At 42.2% G+C, this 18,776-nt stretch overlaps 4 protein-coding genes across 11 annotated transcripts in view; 3 read left to right on the top strand and 1 right to left on the bottom strand.

The window, feature by feature from the left end:
* LOC6495289 (G-protein coupled receptor dmsr-1) overlaps positions 1 to 351 on the top strand; it is a 32,231-nt gene extending 31,880 nt beyond the window's left edge. Inside the window, exon 7 of the mRNA XM_001958658.4 lies at positions 30 to 351. Coding sequence (XP_001958694.1) covers positions 30 to 351 — 322 coding nt within the window. The remainder of the gene's footprint in view (positions 1 to 29) is intronic.
* LOC6495374 (Bardet-Biedl syndrome 4 protein homolog) lies at positions 310 to 11,159 on the bottom strand. 8 transcript variants are annotated; one of them, XM_044715825.1, is made up of 13 exons: positions 7,064 to 7,594; positions 6,280 to 7,002; positions 4,280 to 4,378; positions 4,063 to 4,202; positions 3,866 to 3,978; positions 3,232 to 3,522; positions 3,016 to 3,172; positions 2,828 to 2,950; positions 2,673 to 2,757; positions 1,941 to 2,027; positions 1,497 to 1,708; positions 1,116 to 1,305; positions 310 to 433 (listed from the first exon to the last, which is right to left on the bottom strand). In XM_044715825.1, the coding sequence occupies exons 3-12, from the start codon at positions 4,356 to 4,358 to the stop codon at positions 1,132 to 1,134; spliced, it is 1,461 nt and encodes a 486-aa protein (XP_044571760.1). In that variant the 5' UTR covers positions 4,359 to 4,378; positions 6,280 to 7,002; positions 7,064 to 7,594; the 3' UTR covers positions 310 to 433; positions 1,116 to 1,131. The 8 variants fall into 8 exon arrangements, with proteins under 8 accessions (XP_044571760.1, XP_044571766.1, XP_044571761.1 ...); XM_044715826.1 differs by lacking the exon at positions 310 to 433 and adding an exon at positions 8,525 to 9,782 and having other exon boundaries at positions 1,059 to 1,305; positions 7,064 to 7,616; XM_044715827.1 differs by lacking the exon at positions 310 to 433 and adding an exon at positions 8,525 to 9,782 and having other exon boundaries at positions 1,059 to 1,305.
* Positions 11,160 to 12,508: 1,349 nt separating this feature from the next.
* On the top strand, positions 12,509 to 14,464 carry LOC6495290 (probable cytochrome P450 12d1 proximal, mitochondrial). The gene is made up of 4 exons (XM_001958656.4): positions 12,509 to 12,770; positions 12,827 to 13,149; positions 13,201 to 13,317; positions 13,377 to 14,464. The coding sequence occupies exons 1-4, from the start codon at positions 12,675 to 12,677 to the stop codon at positions 14,395 to 14,397; spliced, it is 1,557 nt and encodes a 518-aa protein (XP_001958692.2). The 5' UTR covers positions 12,509 to 12,674; the 3' UTR covers positions 14,398 to 14,464.
* Positions 14,465 to 15,674: 1,210 nt separating this feature from the next.
* Positions 15,675 to 17,594, top strand: LOC6495291 (probable cytochrome P450 12d1 proximal, mitochondrial). The gene is made up of 4 exons (XM_001958655.4): positions 15,675 to 15,816; positions 15,877 to 16,202; positions 16,261 to 16,377; positions 16,434 to 17,594. The coding sequence occupies exons 1-4, from the start codon at positions 15,715 to 15,717 to the stop codon at positions 17,452 to 17,454; spliced, it is 1,566 nt and encodes a 521-aa protein (XP_001958691.1). The 5' UTR covers positions 15,675 to 15,714; the 3' UTR covers positions 17,455 to 17,594.
* The last annotated feature ends 1,182 nt before the right edge of the window (positions 17,595 to 18,776 follow it).

Raw genomic sequence — 18,776 nt, 5'->3', positions numbered from 1 at the left:
AAAATTGTTTCATAAATACAATCTTTCAGGCCACCGCGATGTGATCGCCGTAATGATCGCACCACCCTGCTCCTGGTGGCGGTGCTGGTGCTGTTTCTGGTGACGGAGTTTCCTCAAGGACTGCTTGGTCTCTTGTCTGGGGTTATGGAGAAGTGCTTCTTTGCCCACTGCTATCCGCCCTTCGGCGAGCTGATGGACCTTTTGGCGCTGATCAATGCCGCCGTGGGCTTCGTGCTCTATGGATTGATGTCGAAGCAGTTCCGAACCACCTTCCGGTCGCTCTTTATGAAGCGGCACTTCGGGAGCACCGAGATGACCCGCCTGACCCGAGTGACCACGACGTGCGTGTAAATGTGATGAGGGATGAGGTGGGAAAGTCTCCAAGATGTGATTACGAGAAGGATCAAAAACCAAAGGCCAGAGCAGGATCGATCTACGGGGAATAGGTTAAGACCATCAAAGATGTCTTGGCAAAGCTCCAATTGAATTTCTAAATCTTAAACTTTATAAAAGTTTCGTTAGGTTTCTTAACGAAAAAAAGCACAGGACTCTGTGAGACGGACAGAGAAGGATGTTTTTTGTGATGAGATTTAAAATATAGTTTCGTGATTTGGCTGTTTAGCAAGTGCCATTTCGTTCCAATTAAACTAGAGGATTAAGATTATTGCATTATCCAGTTGCTGTTTCAAATTCATACACTCTAGCACGTAAGCCTCTAAACTAGGATAGGACAGTACAAAAGCCTATGTTGTACTAAGACGAGACATTTACTTTCCACTAAGGACTAACCACAGGAATTCACGGATATAATCTAAAGCTAATCTGAAGTTATGTCTGAATCAGAACGTTAGGAAGACAGAAAGTATTCCGAGAGCCCCGAGTAGTTCTGTCTTTTTAACTGGAAACATCAAGTGCTGTTTTGATTATTCTTTTGAAAACTCTGATTAAGAAGCCGAGTGCCAATGAATTTTACATTGGTTACCATAAAAAGCTGCTTGTATATTACGATTTATAAATAAGTTTGTGACACGTTCAAATAAATGTTTGATGTGCGTTACATTCAAGTACGTGGTGGATTTGGACTTTATTCTAATGGCTCTGCCATTGTTCATTACCATTAATAATTCAATGTTACTTCTGGCTAACCACGGCGTTCACCTCCAGTGGAAGTTCGTCGGGCGGCAAATCCGTTGTACGACTGTGTCCCAAATCGGATTCCTCGGAATCCAACGGATCAAGGAGTATGCCATTGCCCTGGCTCGAGATTCGCAGCAGGGATTTCAATTTGGTTGCTTGGAATTTGTACTGCAGAAAATGAATAGAATGGAGTGAGTAAGTGGAGATTCTAGGAATTCGCCCACACTGACTAGCGGAGCGTGGTATGTCTTAAATTTTGCTTTGTTTTCTGGCCAATTACGCAATGGAATGCCCTTATTCGTCTATTCGTGTGCCGCCGCATACATCCACTGGGAGTGCTGAAATCTAAGGCGACTTACTTCCGTGGGCAACAAAAGATCCTGGGCCTGGCTCATGAACCGGTTGTACTGTTCGGTGGCCATTGCCAATCGACCTGTTTCGTAGCAGAAGAGGGCAAAGTTCAGCACCACAAGCGGATTCCTTCCGCCACCCTGAAGACCCACAGACATGCTGCTTGCCCGCTCGAGGGCCACGAAGGCATTTTCCATATCGTCCAGCTTACGCAAACACACTGCCGAGGTTAATATTATTATTAATATTATTATAGGAAATGTACCTGAAGAAATAGCTCTTATGGGTTACAGGATAACACAAAAGGATATGAAAATAATAATATGATTTTATTAAAAGTAAAATATATATGAATTTTGGTTTATGAGAAATAAAATTAATGATTAAGGAACATATAAAAGTAACTCTTTCAGTGTACGTCTGTATTACGCAAAAGGGTTTCTCAAACTTACAGCCCAGGAGCATGTAGCACTCGGCATTATCCTTGCGCAGGTTTATGGCTGCGGCGAGTGTGTGAAAGGCACTGGCGTATTGTTCAGCTGCGGCCAAGTAAAGTAAACAACAGATGCTCTTCTTTATGGACGGAATAGTACAAACAATGCCAAAAAGAAACCCAGTCCAAATCGCCTTCGGCCTGAGCTTTTCTTGGCACTTTTAAGAATTTATTAAAACCTCCAACCCATAGTCCTTTACCTTCGCCTTGAGGTCATAGTATATATTCATTATTTGTTTTCTTTTTTTTTTGTTATATTTTTAGCCCTTTCACTTAGTTATAGTTTCTATTGTTTAGGTCTATTCAGTGCTTTTCATTAGCCTTAACATTGCAGGCCAATAACTTTCTGCCAATCACTGCAGTAGTGCGCTTGGCCAGTTTGTTTTGGCAAAAAGCCAATCACTTGTACAGCCCACGGATAACCCTTTGGGTTCATGTTTAGCGAAATATTTCAATCGAGATTTACACACATCGTTGAAAAAAAAAATATTTTTCCTATGATTCTGCATCAATTTTAAACATTTTATTTACCAATTTTTTTTAAGCGGACATGCGGCCTGTCACAAAAATATAACTATTTCCGGTGGCTAATTTAGAACATGAATTCAAATGCAATATTTTTTTAACAATGTAAATAGATTTTGCATATTTACCCGCAAACTACAGACTTTAAAATAAAATATATACTCACAGGCAATGTAAATTAAACTCAAATTGTAGAGGGCATTGTAGTTGAGGGGAGAGAGCCAAACCGATTTGCGAAGCGATGAAATGGCCTGGCAATTACATTAAACATTTAAATGGCTGCTAAATGATACCCCCATTTATGGGGATACCAAAACATACCACAATGAACTTTTGCTTTTTGAAAAAACACAATCCAATGTTATTCCAGAGCTCTGCAATTTCCGGCTCAGCGTTAGCGATTTGGCTGTATTTGCTGAGGGCCCCGTCCACATCGTTGCGCGACTTTCAAAATGTAAAAGAAACCAATATGTATGGAAATATGAATGGAAATGTTCTCGCATGCACACCTGCAAAATGGCGCCAAATGCCAACAAGCCCTTAGGCGAGCATTTCCGCTCAATGCTGACGACTTCCGCCAGACGATCGTGGGCCTTTTGGGTCTCGTTTATTTTCAGGTACAGCACACTGATTTCAATCAGCACCTCAGAGTTCTCGGGCGTTAAACTGGAATCATTAAAGTGGAGTTGAGTAAAAGCTACAAGTCAAGTCATTAGGATACTGACTGCAGGCAATTTTCCAGCACTTCAATGGCCTTTTGGTACTGTTTGTCCTTTCGATACAGCTCGGCCAGACGGACATAGCTCTCTTGTTTCCGGCCAGTTTGTACGGCCAGCTCGAAATAGGACCGAGACTCATCCTGCTGCTGCCGTGCCAATTCCGATAGAGTTTGAGTTGTGGCTGCTCTGTAGAGCAGCTCTCCCAAATAGTGATATATTTCATGGTCCTTAATGCTACTCCTTTGCTCAGCCTCCCGAAAAACGCCCAAGGCCTGGCCGAATCGTCCCATCAGGTATCTGGAAATTAAAGTTCAAATCACTACGCTGAGCCTGAATTCAGTTCTTGAATTAAGAGCTAACGGAGTAAACAACCTATTTCATAATGAAATTGGCTCAAGGGGGAAAAAAAGGGAAAAAGGAATAAGTTCGATATTAAATGGAATGAAAACGAAGTCAATAGATAACCTCAAGTGGCCCTTCAAGCTTGTACTGAATAGACCGTCATTGCCTTTCATAAATAAATAAAGAAAGTAGCTATTTGTGTGGATGATGGAAAATTTTATTAAGACTTGTAGGTAGTGGAATTGCTTACTGGATTTGTTTAGTTTAAAGCTTTATATCCAGAGGTAATCTTACTTACAATGTCCTTCCGATTTCCTTATAAGTCTCAATATTACGCGGATTGAGCTCCACGGACTTCTGCAGGTGCCGCAAAGCATCGATGTTATTGCCCTCTTCGCGGTCAATTAGGCCCTGGCGAAGGCAATCAATTAGAAAAGATACTTTACATTAGACACCAGCCATTGGTCAATGGCTGCGGCTGCGGCTGCCACTCACCTGGACAAAGTACAGGTACTCCGGATTCAGATGTCGATTCAGCTCACGTTCGATGAGGCGACGGCAGCGCGTGAACTCGCGGCGAGTAAAATAAATGTGGAGCAGCCAATCAATGTTAGCATCGCTGGGCATTTTGGGAGCTAATGCACAACAAAGTTAAGTAAAAGAAACTCTGTGAAAAGTTTGAGGATTTTCTTGGATCAATAGGTCTACGTACCTGGACGCACCACCTCTAAGCTGGGCAAATCGATGAGTTTGCCGTTGCAGTTAATCTGCTCCACTCCCAGCTCGTACATGAATGTTATTCGACCTTATCCTGACCAAGGATAAAAAAGCTCTAGGTTAGTTAAATTTTCTCTTTTTTTTATTTTGTCTCTGGCACTGCCACAGCCGGCAAACTTTTTTGTTTTGAACATTTTTCACGTTTCCATGGCTATGTGGCAATTTAGGGTTGCCAATGCCGACGGGCTGAACAAACTTAAAACGGAAAACTGAAAACTGAAAACAGAAAACTGAAATTAACTTGTTAGCCGGATTAATGCACGGTGCTTAGCCCCGCCAAAATAAGCATAGCCCGGCTACGCAAATTCCACGGCATGTATTTCTAATTAGCTGCGACCAAAACGTCCAAAACCCATTCGAAACTAATCGAAATGCAATAAAAACAATCTATAAATGCACACCGGCCCAGGCCAGGCATCTGGGTAAATAATTGGCAGAGACTAAAAGACCAACAAGTGGATATTGGGGATAAACTAGTTTCCAAATGCCTGAAGTCGGGACTTCTGACACCGCCTAATTACTCAATTTAATTCACACCGACCAAATGTTGCACTCGTTGCCATTTCGGGCCAAAGACATGTGATCGTGAGCTACATTTTGAAATTGTTTACCAGACCGGGCCAGGTCCAAAACTCAAAAGCAATTAATGCACGATATATCGTACAAGATCACCGCCACGGTATCTGTGTATCTGTATCTTGATCGAAAGATCGCGGCGTCGATTTAAGATCTTAGATCTCAGATCTTGAACGGGAAGTGGCACCACTAAAAGGCAAAAACATCGCTGGCAAGTGACGCCTTTTCAAAAAGGCAACACTGCGGCTACGTGATATGCGGCAAGGAAGTACTCACAAGTATACATGGATCGATGGCTTGGCCCCATTGACAACAGACCATAACGATTGTATATCATGTTGGATACGCTTCCTTTTAGGGCATTCAATTGCAGCACATTAGAAACGAATTACCAACATGACAGGTAACAAGATTAATGCTTTAATTAATTTTTCTTTCATTTGTTTTTTATTTTAAGTTCATTGGCAATCAGGGGATATTTTAACATGGCTACATAGTTTTGGTGTTGTGACAGGCAATGATTTTATTTATTTGTTTTTATTCATTTTATATTTATAACTATATTTTAGCCTTTTCTTTTCTTAATTTTAAGCATTTAATGTTAAAGAATAAAATCAAGAAAAGGGTATCCACAATTTCCCTCCGTTTTTGCCGTAAATTCGTTTTCTACAAAAACTTTTGAGGCGCCATCTACTTGAGAGTTTCGGCTAAGCTGACATTATACTGTAATAACGTATGAAATTTCCCTCTTCATTACGCAGTACAAAAATTTCCCGTTTTGTGACCAGTAGATGGCAGCAGCATAGGAATCATACTCCTATATTTGAAAGTTTATATTATTAAAAGTATTTTTCTATTTTTAAATATTTTGGGAAGCCAGTGTTTACAGAGTGTCCAATTTTATTATTGCTTTTTTAAAATTTAATGTTAGCCCCCACTATAGCTATGGTTTTTAAGCCCCTTACTTTTTTTAATTCATCATAGCCCCATTAAAAAAGTCTAACCTACATTATTGACATTTTGGAGTTATCAAGACCAAATGAAGCATATCGAGTTAAGCCAGCATATTTCGTCCATCTGAATGGCTGATCAACAAAGGTCAAATAAGTGCTCTTTTACGTAAAATTAAATTCCCTTCAGTCTTCATGCTTATTGTGGTGCCTGGTGGCTGGTGCATGGGGTCGAGTGAGGGATGTGGGGTGGTTGGAGGCCTAATTCAATTACAGTACCACTGCAAATATGATTTACACTCGACGACACTTCGGCCTGTCTGTCCCCCTCGGGGGTGCGTGGGGTCATCGCGGCCGCATATCTTACGCACATATTTGTGGGGCCAAAGGTCATAAAAAAGCGACTTACCCAGCATGCCAAGGAGGCGTGCTGATGGGGGGCAGTGGGTGGGCGTTACACCAAATATTCGCCTGCAGGCTGAAACAGAGTCATTCATGTGGATTGCAAGTGCCGCTCACGTTTGTTTTTCCTCGTAAGGTCGTAATTCTTCGGGGAATTTCCCCCCATCCCCGTCCACGTCCTCCAACGGAAAAAGAGAATCGTAAAACAGCAAGAAAGTTATTGTGTGCAGCAAATACGCGTCTTGTCTAAATCTGGACCTGGATTGGCATTGTTCCTTGTCCTCTTGTGCGTCTCAATTTATGCAACGCCAGTGCCCAGTGCCCTGTGCCCAGTGTCCAATGTCCAATGTCCACTTTATTATTTTAGCATGAGTTTTATGATGGCAACACGCCGGACACCTAAATATAGTCACAGGCGTGAACGCGACGGCGGCGGCGATGGCGATGGCGATGGCGGCGTCGGCGACTTGTTTACCAAATTGCTGTCTAGTCCTTGGACCTTGGTCCTTGGTCCTACTTACCATTGCCCACCACTTGTCCGGCAATCTGTGCACAGACAACAACAGGGAAAACATTTCTGTATGCGTGAGTGACCCAAATAAGTATGCTTTGTTTCTTGCCACTACCTCCTCTTGCTCTCCGGAGGACTACAACCCTTGTTGGGCGCCATTTAGGATAATATTTAATCGCAAATTGATGTTTACACGTGCGATGGGGTCTATTTTGAACGCTAAACAGGAAGAAAAAGTTATTGGAATTCATGAAAAAGGTTTAAAATGTTAAAAATTTACATTTAATCGAGCTTCGAAGAAATCCTTTTGAGAGCATACACTTTTACCATTTAATCACTATTGTTATATTATTCTCTCAGTGTAGAAATTGCCCAACAAAGATACTTCTGCAGGCGGTAGGTCAGAGTGTCCTGCTCGATTTCTCCTTTGGTCACTTTAATGAGGCCACGTTGTTTGCTTGGCACTTGGTTCTCTGGTTCTGGCTCCGTTTCTGTTCCTGGCCAGGACTTACAGCCGTTATCCTTTCTGTTTCCTGCCGTCCAACGCATGTCATACGCCGTATTCGATTTACGGCTGCTTGTTACACTTTTGTCAGGCAAGTCCTTTGACACATTTCGCAAAAGGCAGATAGTTTGCTTGGTTTTTTTTAGCACAACGTTGACATTAGCATAACTATGGACTGTCAGGGACAAGAAGGTTTCGTCTTAAAAATATTTGATTCGACAAAAATGTACACCAACTGAAAATTCAGCCATCCTGCCTTGGTTGAGAACGACTGTAAGAGTCCTGGGTAGCTGAAAAACTCCGAAGCTGGAAAATATGCGTGCTGTCGCTGTAATTTATGTCAAGCCAAACAAAAAACAATGAAATTGTTGTGGCACATAACCAAGAGCAGCACTTTGCACACATTCGGATGCAGATATGCAAAAACAAAAGCAAAAACAAAGAAAAACAAACACAAACATAAAGGACAAATGGAAACACACACACAGACATACATACACTTTGAAAAACAAGGATATAGGCATCCTACATATAGAATTGAATGCGGCGATGCGGAATGTTTATTTGCTGTAAAATTTGAGGCATGCAACGCTTATGAAATAGAATTTTTGGCCAATGCCATTGCCATGGAATTTGTTGCCACTCCAGCTGGCTACTGGCTGTTGGCTACTGGCTGCCGGCTAACCGAAACCGAAGCGGCCACTTCATGTAATAACTCCATTTGATCCGCAGAAATATTTTGGAAAACATAAATGCAAATTGCTTTAAATGGCCAACCTGCCAAATGGCCAAAATAGCTGGATGGGAAAAAGCGAAATAGGAATAGGAATAGGAAATACGATAGCTGTCCAAACATCAAAGCCAAATACCCATTAAACATTCACCAGTTGAATTTCCAACATCAAGGGGGCATGGGCATGGGGCAAGGGCAAGGAGCATTATTTTGTGGCATGGTAGGGTGTGTGTGTCTATGATGCCTATGGCCTATGATGTTGCCCCGTTAATTTGACTTTAATATAACAAATAATGCAATTAGGCGGGAGAGACCCAAGAACAGTGGCCCTCATAGAATGTGATATTTGGGTTCAATGAGTTCATCGAAGGGTTAGGCGCCTGCGGGCGAGGTTACTACTATTTCCCATGATTGATGAAACCACCACCATGTTGCAAAAGGGCTGTGGGAATGTATCAACACAAGTAGTTGCCACACAGCGAGTTTGTGGCTTTTTCGCTTACCGAATAATAAGTAGGAGGCAAAAGGACTAAATATGTGAGACTGTGTGAGTGAGTTGTGTCTCCTAGGTTGCTGACTTCCTTCCTGCCTCCCAGTCTCACCCATTTCTCAATGGCCACATGTTGAAAAGTGAGTTCTGTGCCGTTAATTAATTAAATTGTCATACCCTCTGGGCGCCACAGCGACAATTGAGAAATCTTCTGCTCGGTTGCCATTTGAACTCCACCTTCCATCAGTTCCGTGGAAACGCGAAGGGGCCTGGATCGGGCCAAGGGGTTCCCTAAAAATTAATGAGCTCGGTTCGCCATGGGCAGGGGGGTGACTTTTAACCGGAATTCACTGGCAGAAGCCGCTTCCAAGCTCCATAAATTATCATTTATTGAATGAGCCTCAGATACACATATTCGAGCACTATAATTCTGTGTCACTCATGCTCTCGTGAATCACTTACGAGCGTTTCATTCATAAAAATCGAGTAAATAATTCAATTTAGATAGAATGCGTCATCTTCTGTTAATTAAAACTATGTGAGTGATTACAACTGGATGGTACCTGGCAGGGGTATTTGAATAATTCCTGGAAATTACACAAAACTAGTTTGTAATTGCCTGAATTCATTTTACTTTGGTCTTCCTTTTCTCTTAAACAAGATAGGACACTTTCCCATAACCATTCCAATTACTATGAAATATTACTAGTTCTTGTATGATTTTTTTTTCAATAGCAGGGTATGCGGGCAGTTTGGAAGACCCCCTAGAAAATATGACTGACAAGCGAGCGTGAGGGCAACCCTTGAGTGCACCTCTCGCCGATGACGAGTGCATATTGTACATGCATCTGCTGTTTGCCGGCGACGTCATGAAGGTCAACAGACAAACAATCCCAACCCCAGCCCACTGGGCACCACCCAGCCCAGTCCAGCCATCCATACCAGACCAAAGGCCTGGTCAATTGAAGAGGTCAAATTTGTGTGCGCCCCTCTGCCAGAAGCTTCGACTGACCCTCCGGCCTCTCTTCGTTTCGTTTGCTGTGTACCAGGGGCTTAGTCATGTCCCCAGGGTGTTAATGTTAATGCCCCAAATGCCACTGGATTGGGTTGTGTGTATTGTGTTGTGCTGTGTGTGCGTGTATCGTTGCAGTTATGGTCGGCAATTATAATTTGAACAAATTATAAATTAATGTGTGCTGGTCATACGGTCATCAAAGCATAATTGTAATTGTTGACTTACGAAATGAGAGATGGGGGCCTAGAGCTCTGAAGAGCTGCCTCCACTTATTATAATTTAATCAGCAAATGTGCGAGAGTATGCGAGAAGTCAACTATGCGGGCACTTCATATACTCATCTATATATTTTTTTTCTGGCAAAAGCAAACACATCCGAGCTTCCAAACTGTCGAAACTGCCACAATTTATTAATTAGCCGCGGTCAATCAAACAAACAATGTGTCGAAGGGTTTACAATGGCCGGGGGGCATTTAGTGGTTGAGTGACTCAGCATCGGCATGGCGACAAATATCCAATATTTCCCAAATGTCAGGACCTATTAACCAAAGTCGATTAAAGCTTAGTGGGCCCAAATCAGAAGCTTACGATTTGGTTTGGCTTACAAGAGGGTTTTTGCTAATTATGTCTGCCAATGTCTCACTAATCTACACTGAAGATATTTTGATTTTAGAAATCTGGATAACTTTTCTCTCTCTGCTTCGTTTTGGCCATATCAACTGAATATCCTTGAATCCTTGAATGCAAATTAACGCATTTGCCTTCTCAGAAGCTCCTCAGAAGATGCCACTGATTTGAAAAGCATATCGATGCCGGAGAAACCATTATACGAAATTAGCCTTCACTTCATAAACGGAATATCAAAGAGCTCTGCCTCAATAAGTTAGAGTTTGCCATTGTTGGCCGAGAATTCTCAGTTTTGGCAATTAAGACATGTTAAACACATGGCCATTGGCCGCACGGATACTCGAAATATTAGCGTGTCTGTGTGTTGGCCAGAAGTGTCTGCAAAATCTTGCGGTTGCTTTGCTCAGTTGGTAGCAGTTTCGGCCATGGCTGCTGACAGCTCATTAGGCCAGGTGTGAGAAAGGTGGGAGCCATCTCCTTCTCTCTCAGTGTTTGTCTATGTATGCATGAGTGTCGGCCAAGTGACAGATTTTGACAATGTGCGTCGGTCAGAGCCTGGTGGCCATTGCATTTGAAGGCTATTTCCCACACTCTTCGCCACACACACCCTCTCCTCTCAGCTTGACCGCCCACTCGGCCTGAAGTTGGCAACCGCATCCGAACACGGAGAGTTGTCGGACGGCTGACATGACATGGAAAAACAGCGTTAACCACATGTCCTTTGGAGTCTTAGGTGCTTGGTGCGAACGGATGTGTGTGTGTGCAGGGCAATCACTTGATTTGATGACCAACAGGAGCAGCCGTAGAAACATTTAGGCATCATAAAATGCAGTTTCATTTTTGTACAAAATTGTATTGCACTTACACACACATAGACACACACACACATATACAAGCGCACACACTTCCTCTCTTGAAGACTGAAAGTTGTTGCATTTCAAGCAAATTAAGTTAATTAAAAAGTTGCAAGATTTGTGAAGTAATTACCATAAACAAGGCAACTGTGTGCCACGCTGCTGCTCCTGCGGTTCCTGGTCCTGTTCTGGATGTTGTTACTGTTGCAGCTTTTGTTGCACTGAAATAAAATATGGGATACTAAGCCATCCAAAAAATTAATAACCCAAAAGATACACTTATATCAGTTTCAGTGGAGAATAAGCTAATGAAAACTTTAAGCTTTAGTAGCCATTTTTGATGTGAATAAAAATCATAATAGGCCCTTGGTGCTGACACTATTTTTCAATTATAGAATACATTTTGCAAACAAGTTTCCTTGACATATTTCCCCCGTGTATCCGGGGTGTGGATAAAGTTGCCGGCATGGAATATAAACACTTCAAGTCGTTGCGCCTGATGCGCTCAGCCTGGGCTTCAAAAGACGCCCAGCACACGTGAGAAATTCCAACAGTTAAGTGGGACTGGGTGTGGGAGTGGATGTGGGTGGAATGGTTTGTAATGCCACTTGCTGAAGGCAGCTTCAAGGGTGCTCCAATCCAAAATTTTAAAACCATTCACAGGCGAATGAAACAAAGGGAAAAAAGGGAAACCTGCAAGCCAAAGACTGAATTCAGGAATGGATTCAAGAGATATGTCAGACGGCAGATGGCACTGGGTTTGGGGGAACCTACACAGAGGAGTTTCATACACATGTATGGAGTGTGAGTGTGTTGGTTTAGGCCATGTGCAATAAGGAAAAATGAGCAACTGCAACTGCACACGCACTCGGTACTCGGTACTCGGGAGTTCAGGACTTCAGGACTTCTGGATTTCAGGACTCGGAATGGAGGCCCACGTCGCACGTCGTGAACAGGTACAAAACGGAGCCACAGGAATACATCTCCAGCTCCGTCAGGACCAAACTCAGGAAAGGATAACGCCACCCCCACCTGACTGCCTGGCCGCCATTGACTCGACACTGGGTTTGTTATTGCCGACAGTTGCGGCCAGCGTTGGTGACACTTGAACATAACTGGGTTCTGTTTTCCGCTCCGCCTTTTGTGCAATGCCTGAGTGCACTGATTATGCACATGGGAGACACATGAAAGAGACAGCGGTGAGCCGGCGAAAGAGAGGGCGGATGTGTCCTGAAGAATTCCAGGGAACTACAACAATGCGCGGTAAGATTTACAGCCTCTTGTCGGATTGCATTTGGCCGGCGCTATTTGTTCGGGCCAAGCACTTCTTGGCCAAGTCCCTGCAACTGGAGGGCTTTATTTTGGTCATTTATTAAAGATTTTTAATTTTTAAATAGAAAAATATTAACTTTTAAGGCTTGAAAAGGATTCTAACATTCATGTCGCAGGTTTTTGTTTAAAAGTTTAACCCAAATCACTAGAATCGAAGAAAGCTCCGCCAGATATTAAACGGCCAGTCATTATGGCTTGCAAATTCCGTGTCTGTTTACAATTCTTTGTTTATTTTTTACTTTTACTGATAAGACCTTTGATATAAAAACGGAACCAGCATCGCCCTACTTCAGTTGTTAAATTGTTGGCTCAGGAGAAGCGTGAAAAATAAGAAAATGATTATTAATACTTGTCGGGTGCCTATTTCAAGTGGCTCTTTTCAAATTGTGAGAAAAGCTTCAGTCCATGTCCAGTCTCAAGTTTATTCCAATGTGAGATTAAAAGAAACTTACAATTCTTTGGAAATTAAAGATGAAATTATTGTTAGGCAACTGAAGCTAAGCCGTATAGCGAGATACCACGTCCTGGGAAACTGGAGTTCATGAGGGCATTTATGCCGGGCGGCGAGTTTTATGACTATTCTATTGTGGATTATGCCACGGCGATGCGGAACCGGTATGGCGATATCTTCATCATACCGGGAATGTTCGGTAAGAAGGACTGGGTCACCACATTTAGCACAAAGGACATCGAAATGGTATTCCGTAATGAGGGAGTTTGGCCAAACCGCGACACCTTTGCTTCTCTGACCTATTTTCGAAAGCACATTAGACCGGATATTTACGGGGAAAGTGTGGGACTAGTCCTGTCGTAAGTTTAATGCGGTTTTTTTTAAACTAAAATATAAATATTATCCTTTAGACAAGAGGAGGAGTGGGGAAAACTGCGTTCTGCCCTAAATCCGATTTTTATGCAACCTAAAGGGCTGAAGGCCTACTATGAACCATTATCCAACATCAACAATGAGTTTATCGAAAGGTAATTAATATTATACACTTTTAAAGATTATACTTAAGTAAATATACAAAATATTTTAGAATCAAAGAGATACGAGATGCGAAAACCCTGGAAGTTCCAGAAGATTTTACGGAGGAAATCAATCGATTGATCTTTGATTCCCTCGCTTTGGTGGCCTTTGATCGGGAAATGGGGTTGATTCGAAGGAATCGAAATAATCCAGAGGCACTTACCATGTTCAAGATGACAAGGGACATCCTGAAGTATGTTTTTAAGCTGGACATGCAGCCTTCGCTGTGGCGAGTATTTCCGACGCCCACCTACAAAAAAATGATGAAATTGCTCAACGAAAGTGTGGAAGTGACCCAGAAATGGCTGAAGGAGACCCAGGACACTCTGGAGGCGCGCCGACTGGCGGGAGGAGAGGTAAACAACAACAGCATGCTGCAGCGGATGATGGCGGTGGATCCAAAAATGGCTACCATTATGAGCTTGGACATACTGTTTGTCGGAGTGGATGCCACTTCGAATCTTCTATCAGCCGTGCTTCTCTGTCTCGCCAAAAATCCAGAAAAACAGGCGGAACTGAGAAAGGAGCTCCTGAAGATCATGCCCACCAAGGACACTTCCCTCAATGAGGACACCATGAAAGATATGCCTTACCTCAGGGCTGTGATTAAGGAGGCTCTCCGGTATTATCCTAATGGCTTGGGAAACTTGCGAACTATTCCCACAGATGTGACTCTCTCGGGATATAATGTGCCCAAGGGCAGTAGCTTAGTCCTCGCCTTCAATGTCCTTATGCAGGACAATAGCTATTATCCTGAGGCCGATAAATTCCTACCCGAACGTTGGCTCAGGAACCCAGAGTCTGGCAAGAAAACTCCAATTAGTCCGTTTAGCTTCCTGCCCTTTGGATTTGGACCTCGGATGTGCATTGGCAAGAGGTTGGTGGACTTGGAAGTGGAGACGAGTGTTGCCAAGCTGATCAGGAATTTCCAGGTGGAGTTCAATTACGATGCCAGTCGTCCGTACAGGACCTTCTTCCTAATGGAGCCGGCCATTCCTTTCCGGTTTAAGTTTACCGATCTCGACAATTAAAAAACGATGATTAATTTTTGAAATAAAAGAACATTTAAAAGAAATAACCTTTAAAGTGGTTTTAAGATTAATGGGGAATAAAAGGTTGGGTTTAAAGGATTAGAAACTAGGTAATTTATCCTCAATAAATGACCCATTACCCTAGGTAATGCAATTAGATTCTTGCGAAATATTTAATGTGATTTTACCAAAAAGATAAGATTGGTCTGAAGTGGCACGAGTTTGCTATCATTTCCAAGCGACATCATTATCCATTCTTTCGTCATTATACTGGACTTTGAATTTGATTTGAAAATGTAGAGTAAGGATAACAAAATATAATCGAAAGTAACAAAAAATACTGCAAAAATCACATAAGCATTGGATTTCACGAAGTCTTAAGAGTGAAAAGCGGATATTTAAACCTAAACACTAGAGTTCTGACAGCTCAATTATATTTGAATTATATGTTATACTGACCCAAAGATTTTCCCACCAGGTTAAACAGGTTTCCAGTGGCACGAGACACCAACACGACTTTTGTTATCTCAACCAATATTCGACAAAATTGATGTTTAATTGTGAGCCCCACAACCCAAAGCCGAACAACATCGAAACCGGACTCGTAATGTTTAGTGGTTTTTGGCTGGGGCGGGTTGGACCACTGGGCTTTTCTGGCCATTTCCAGGTGGCGTTGGCCAATTTAGCCAATTGGAAAATGCAAATTTAATTAGCGGCTAATTTCGTAAAATTGGCGCAAAATTGAAATTTTGTACTGAAAATTAATGTATGTGGATGACTTTTCTCTTTTGGCTTTAGATCTACATTTCTCTTGGTTTGTTTGCATTTGAAAACACAGGTTATATGTAGTTCTTAAATTGTTTGCTTTTTAATAGTCTAATTTGTTAAAATATATTTAGTATCTTAAATGATTAGTATCTACGAAGATTTTTAAATTCAATTAGTTAAAAGGATAGGCACTCAAGAAGGGGTATTGTCCGCAAAAAGGCATCTGTATTTTGAAAACATATATTTTATTAATTAAAGGGGTATCAGAGAATCTATAAAAATATAGAAACAAGTTTTTCAAAGCTTTGCCGATCAGCTGGGGATTTTTTTTTCTGAGTAGGCAGTCTATTCACGATGATATGCCTTTTAGTTGATAAGAAACTTGCAAATCATGCTTGGTTTGCCAGGTTTTGTTTGGGTTTGAAAGCTTTTAAATTTTCGAATCTCTCCCATTAATGCTCTCTGCTTGAATTGCGTTTTAGAGATAAGAACTCGCTATAAAAACACTGTGAACAGTAGACAGGTATTTAGTTAGTATTCAGAATCGGTATGAACACCTGGCACACGACGCGTTGTCTTGCCATTTCTATAGGCCCGGTCCGATCTATTAGATCGGCCTCAGCCTTGGCACAAGCTCAGGCCAAAGGCGATGTGAGTTGGATGGTTCTATTCACTTAAAGTAAATTATTGAATATTTGCTGTAACCCCAAGGTAACGGAGAATGAAAAAGCGTTTAGCGATATTCCTCGCCCTGGAAAGTGGAAGTTTATGCGCGCTTTCATGCCTGGCGGAGAATTCTATGATGCCTCGATAACCGAATATGCATCCACAATGCGAAAGCGCTATGGAGATGTCTATATTATGCCGGGAATGTTTGGCCGCCAGGACTGGGTCACAACCTTCAATACCAAGGACATAGAAATGGTGTTTCGCAATGAGGGAATTTGGCCACGACGCGATGGTCTTGATTCGATTGTTTATTTCCGCAGACATGTCAGACCCGATGTTTATGGAGAAGTGGAGGGCTTGGTTGCATCGTAAGTCGTTTGAAAATTTTTTAATTAATTAAATTATTAAATTGTAATCCTCTTCCAGACAAGACGAAAATTGGGGCAAGTTACGTTCGGCGGTTAATCCTATTTTTATGCAACCTCGAGGTCTAAGGATGTATTACGAGCCATTGTCAAATATCAACAATGAGTTTATTGAGCGGTAAGTTTTCAAAATCAAATACCAGGGATCAAATCTTACACAAATTTCACCTGTAGTATCAAAGAAATACGAGATCCCAAGACAATGGAAGTACCTGATGATTTTTATGGCGAAATTAACCGACTGGCCTTTGAGTCCTTGGCCTTGGTGGGCTTTGATCGACAAATGGGGTTGATCCGGAAGAACCGCGAAAATCCCGATGCCCTCACACTCTTCAAAACGACGAGGGAAATCTTTCAGTTGGCCTTCAGCTTGGACTTCCAGCCATCGATGTGGAAATTGGTTTCCACGCCCGCCTACAGGAGAATGAAGAAAGCCCTCAACGACAGTCTGGACGTGGCCCTTCGCTTACTGAAGGAGACTCAGGATAATCTCGAGAAGCGACGCCTGGCTGGCGAGAAGATCAATAACAATAGCATGCTGGAAAGATTGATGGTGATTGATCCGAAAATTGCTGTGATCATGGGACTGGACATCCTCTTTGCTGGCGTGGATGCCACTTCCACTCTGATCTCTGCAGTGTTTCTAACCCTGTCCAAACACCCGGAAAAACAGGCAAAGTTGCGGGAGGAGCTGCTGCAGATTATGCCCACCAAAGACACTGAGTTAAACGAGGAGAACATGAAGGATATGCCGTATCTGAGAGCTGTCATCAAGGAAACCCTCCGTTACTACCCGAATGGTCTGGGCACTCTAAGAACCTGCCAATCAGACGTTGTACTCTCCGGCTATAGAGTGCCCAAAGGCACTACCGTCTTGATGGGAGCCAATGTCCTCATGAAGGACAGAGCTTTTTATACACGCCCCGAAGAGTTCCTGCCAGAACGCTGGCTTCGCGATCCCGAAACTGGCAAGAAGATGCAGGTGAGCCCCTTCACCTTCCTGCCTTTCGGTTTCGGACCTCGGATGTGCATCGGCAAGAGATTGGTGGACCTGGAAGTGGAGACGACTGTGGCCAAGATTGTCCGCAATTTCCACTTGGAGTTCAACCGGGATGCCAGTCGTCCCTTCAAGACTCTCTTCGTAATGGAACCCGCCATTCCTTTCCCCTTCAAATTCACCGATGTCGAGAAATAGTATTCATTAGCATTTTTGCATATTGTTGTTAAATTAATTCTTTGTTTTAAGAGAACACTGTACATATTGTGTATATTAAACCGACTGTTATGAAGATAGTATCAGCCGTTGCAATAGATAAGATAATTGTACTTAACCTACCTCTTACAGTTTGTTATTCAATCGTTGCTATTTCAACGAGAGATTGGGTTGAGGTTCGTTTTGATTTTCAGTCTATCAAGAGGTTTCTGAGATTTGTATTTTATTTATAAATTAAGAGAGAGAGATAAGTTTTTGTTGTAATCTTTCTCAAAAAAATGTATTATCAGGTTATCAGCATTGATATGTTTATAAACATTTGCGGCCACAGACAAAAATTTATTTCTTCCATGAACTCCCTCGAAAAGGCACAAATCGGCCCCAGCGACATCTATATCTTGGCCAATAATCATCCGATTCTTGAGCGGAATACCTTAAACGAATTGTATATCGATTGTCCATATTTCTGCATCAAAATCTGAGAACGGAATATTTTTCAGATTTGTTGTTAAATTTCATGGGGGATCCCCTTCAAATGCATGGATGGTCAATATGGCGGCTAGCGAAAGCTATATCTTGGCCAATTTCCATCCGATTCTTGAGCGGAATATCTTAAACGAATTTTATATCGATTTTCCATAATTCTGCATCAAAATCTGAGAACGGAATATTTTTCAGATTTGTTGTTAAATTTCCTGGGGGATCCCCTTCAAATGCATGGATGGTCAATATGGCGGCTAGCGATAGCTATATCTTGGTCAATTTCCACCCGATTCTTGAGCGGAATACCTTAAACGAATTCTATATCGATTCTCCATCATTCTGCATCAAAATCTGAGAACGGAATATTTTTTATATTTTTTGTTAAATTTCCTGGAATCCCCCAGAAAATGTGTGGATGGCCAATATGGCCCCCAGTGATGGCTTTATCTTTGTCAATAATCACCCGAATCTTGGAACTGATTTACTTTATTTAATTTTTATATTTCGAAGCAACTCGTCTATGCCACTAAAAACACTTTTAACTTGGCTTAACGTTTTCAGGTTGGCCAGCCAGGTGAGAATCTGACGTCGAGAGGTTGTCCTTTGCGTTGGCGGAAATATTTTCACCAGGAACACCAAACGGGAAACGAGAAACACCAAGAGCAAGGAGCAGGGAGCACTAACACCATTAGCAGCACCAACAGCAGCGGCATCATCGGCAGACATACTATATTCGCCTGCGGCTGGCGGAGTTATGCTAACTGGCACTCAAAGCAAAAGCAAAAGCAGTGCCAAAAGCAAAAACAACGACAAAAGTAAAA

This window comes from Drosophila ananassae, chromosome 3L (genome assembly GCF_017639315.1).
Source record: "Drosophila ananassae strain 14024-0371.13 chromosome 3L, ASM1763931v2, whole genome shotgun sequence".
NCBI lineage: Eukaryota > Metazoa > Arthropoda > Insecta > Diptera > Drosophilidae > Drosophila > Drosophila ananassae.
Note: the sequence above shows the minus strand (reverse complement) of the source record. Positions and strands in the feature narration are given on the sequence as shown.

Bases quoted from the DNA above. Each gene is read 5' to 3' on its own strand.
- LOC6495374 (XM_044715829.1), bottom strand. From the start codon at position 4,358: ATGTACGAGCTGGGAGTGGAGCAGATTAACTGCAACGGCAAACTCATC. The intron at 2,951-3,015 runs GTGTGCATGCGA...ACATTTTGAAAG, and splicing joins CATTTGGCGCCATTTTGCAG to TCGCGCAACGATGTGGACGG. The intron at 2,758-2,827 runs GTATGTTTTGGT...TGTAATTGCCAG, and splicing joins AAAAGCAAAAGTTCATTGTG to GCCATTTCATCGCTTCGCAA.
- LOC6495290 (XM_001958656.4), top strand. From the start codon at position 12,675: ATGATTATTAATACTTGTCGGGTGCCTATTTCAAGTGGCTCTTTTCAA. The intron at 12,771-12,826 runs GTGAGATTAAAA...AATTATTGTTAG, and splicing joins AGTCTCAAGTTTATTCCAAT to GCAACTGAAGCTAAGCCGTA. The intron at 13,150-13,200 runs GTAAGTTTAATG...ATTATCCTTTAG, and splicing joins AGTGTGGGACTAGTCCTGTC to ACAAGAGGAGGAGTGGGGAA.
- LOC6495291 (XM_001958655.4), top strand. From the start codon at position 15,715: ATGAACACCTGGCACACGACGCGTTGTCTTGCCATTTCTATAGGCCCG. The intron at 15,817-15,876 runs GTGAGTTGGATG...TGTAACCCCAAG, and splicing joins AAGCTCAGGCCAAAGGCGAT to GTAACGGAGAATGAAAAAGC. The intron at 16,203-16,260 runs GTAAGTCGTTTG...ATCCTCTTCCAG, and splicing joins GTGGAGGGCTTGGTTGCATC to ACAAGACGAAAATTGGGGCA.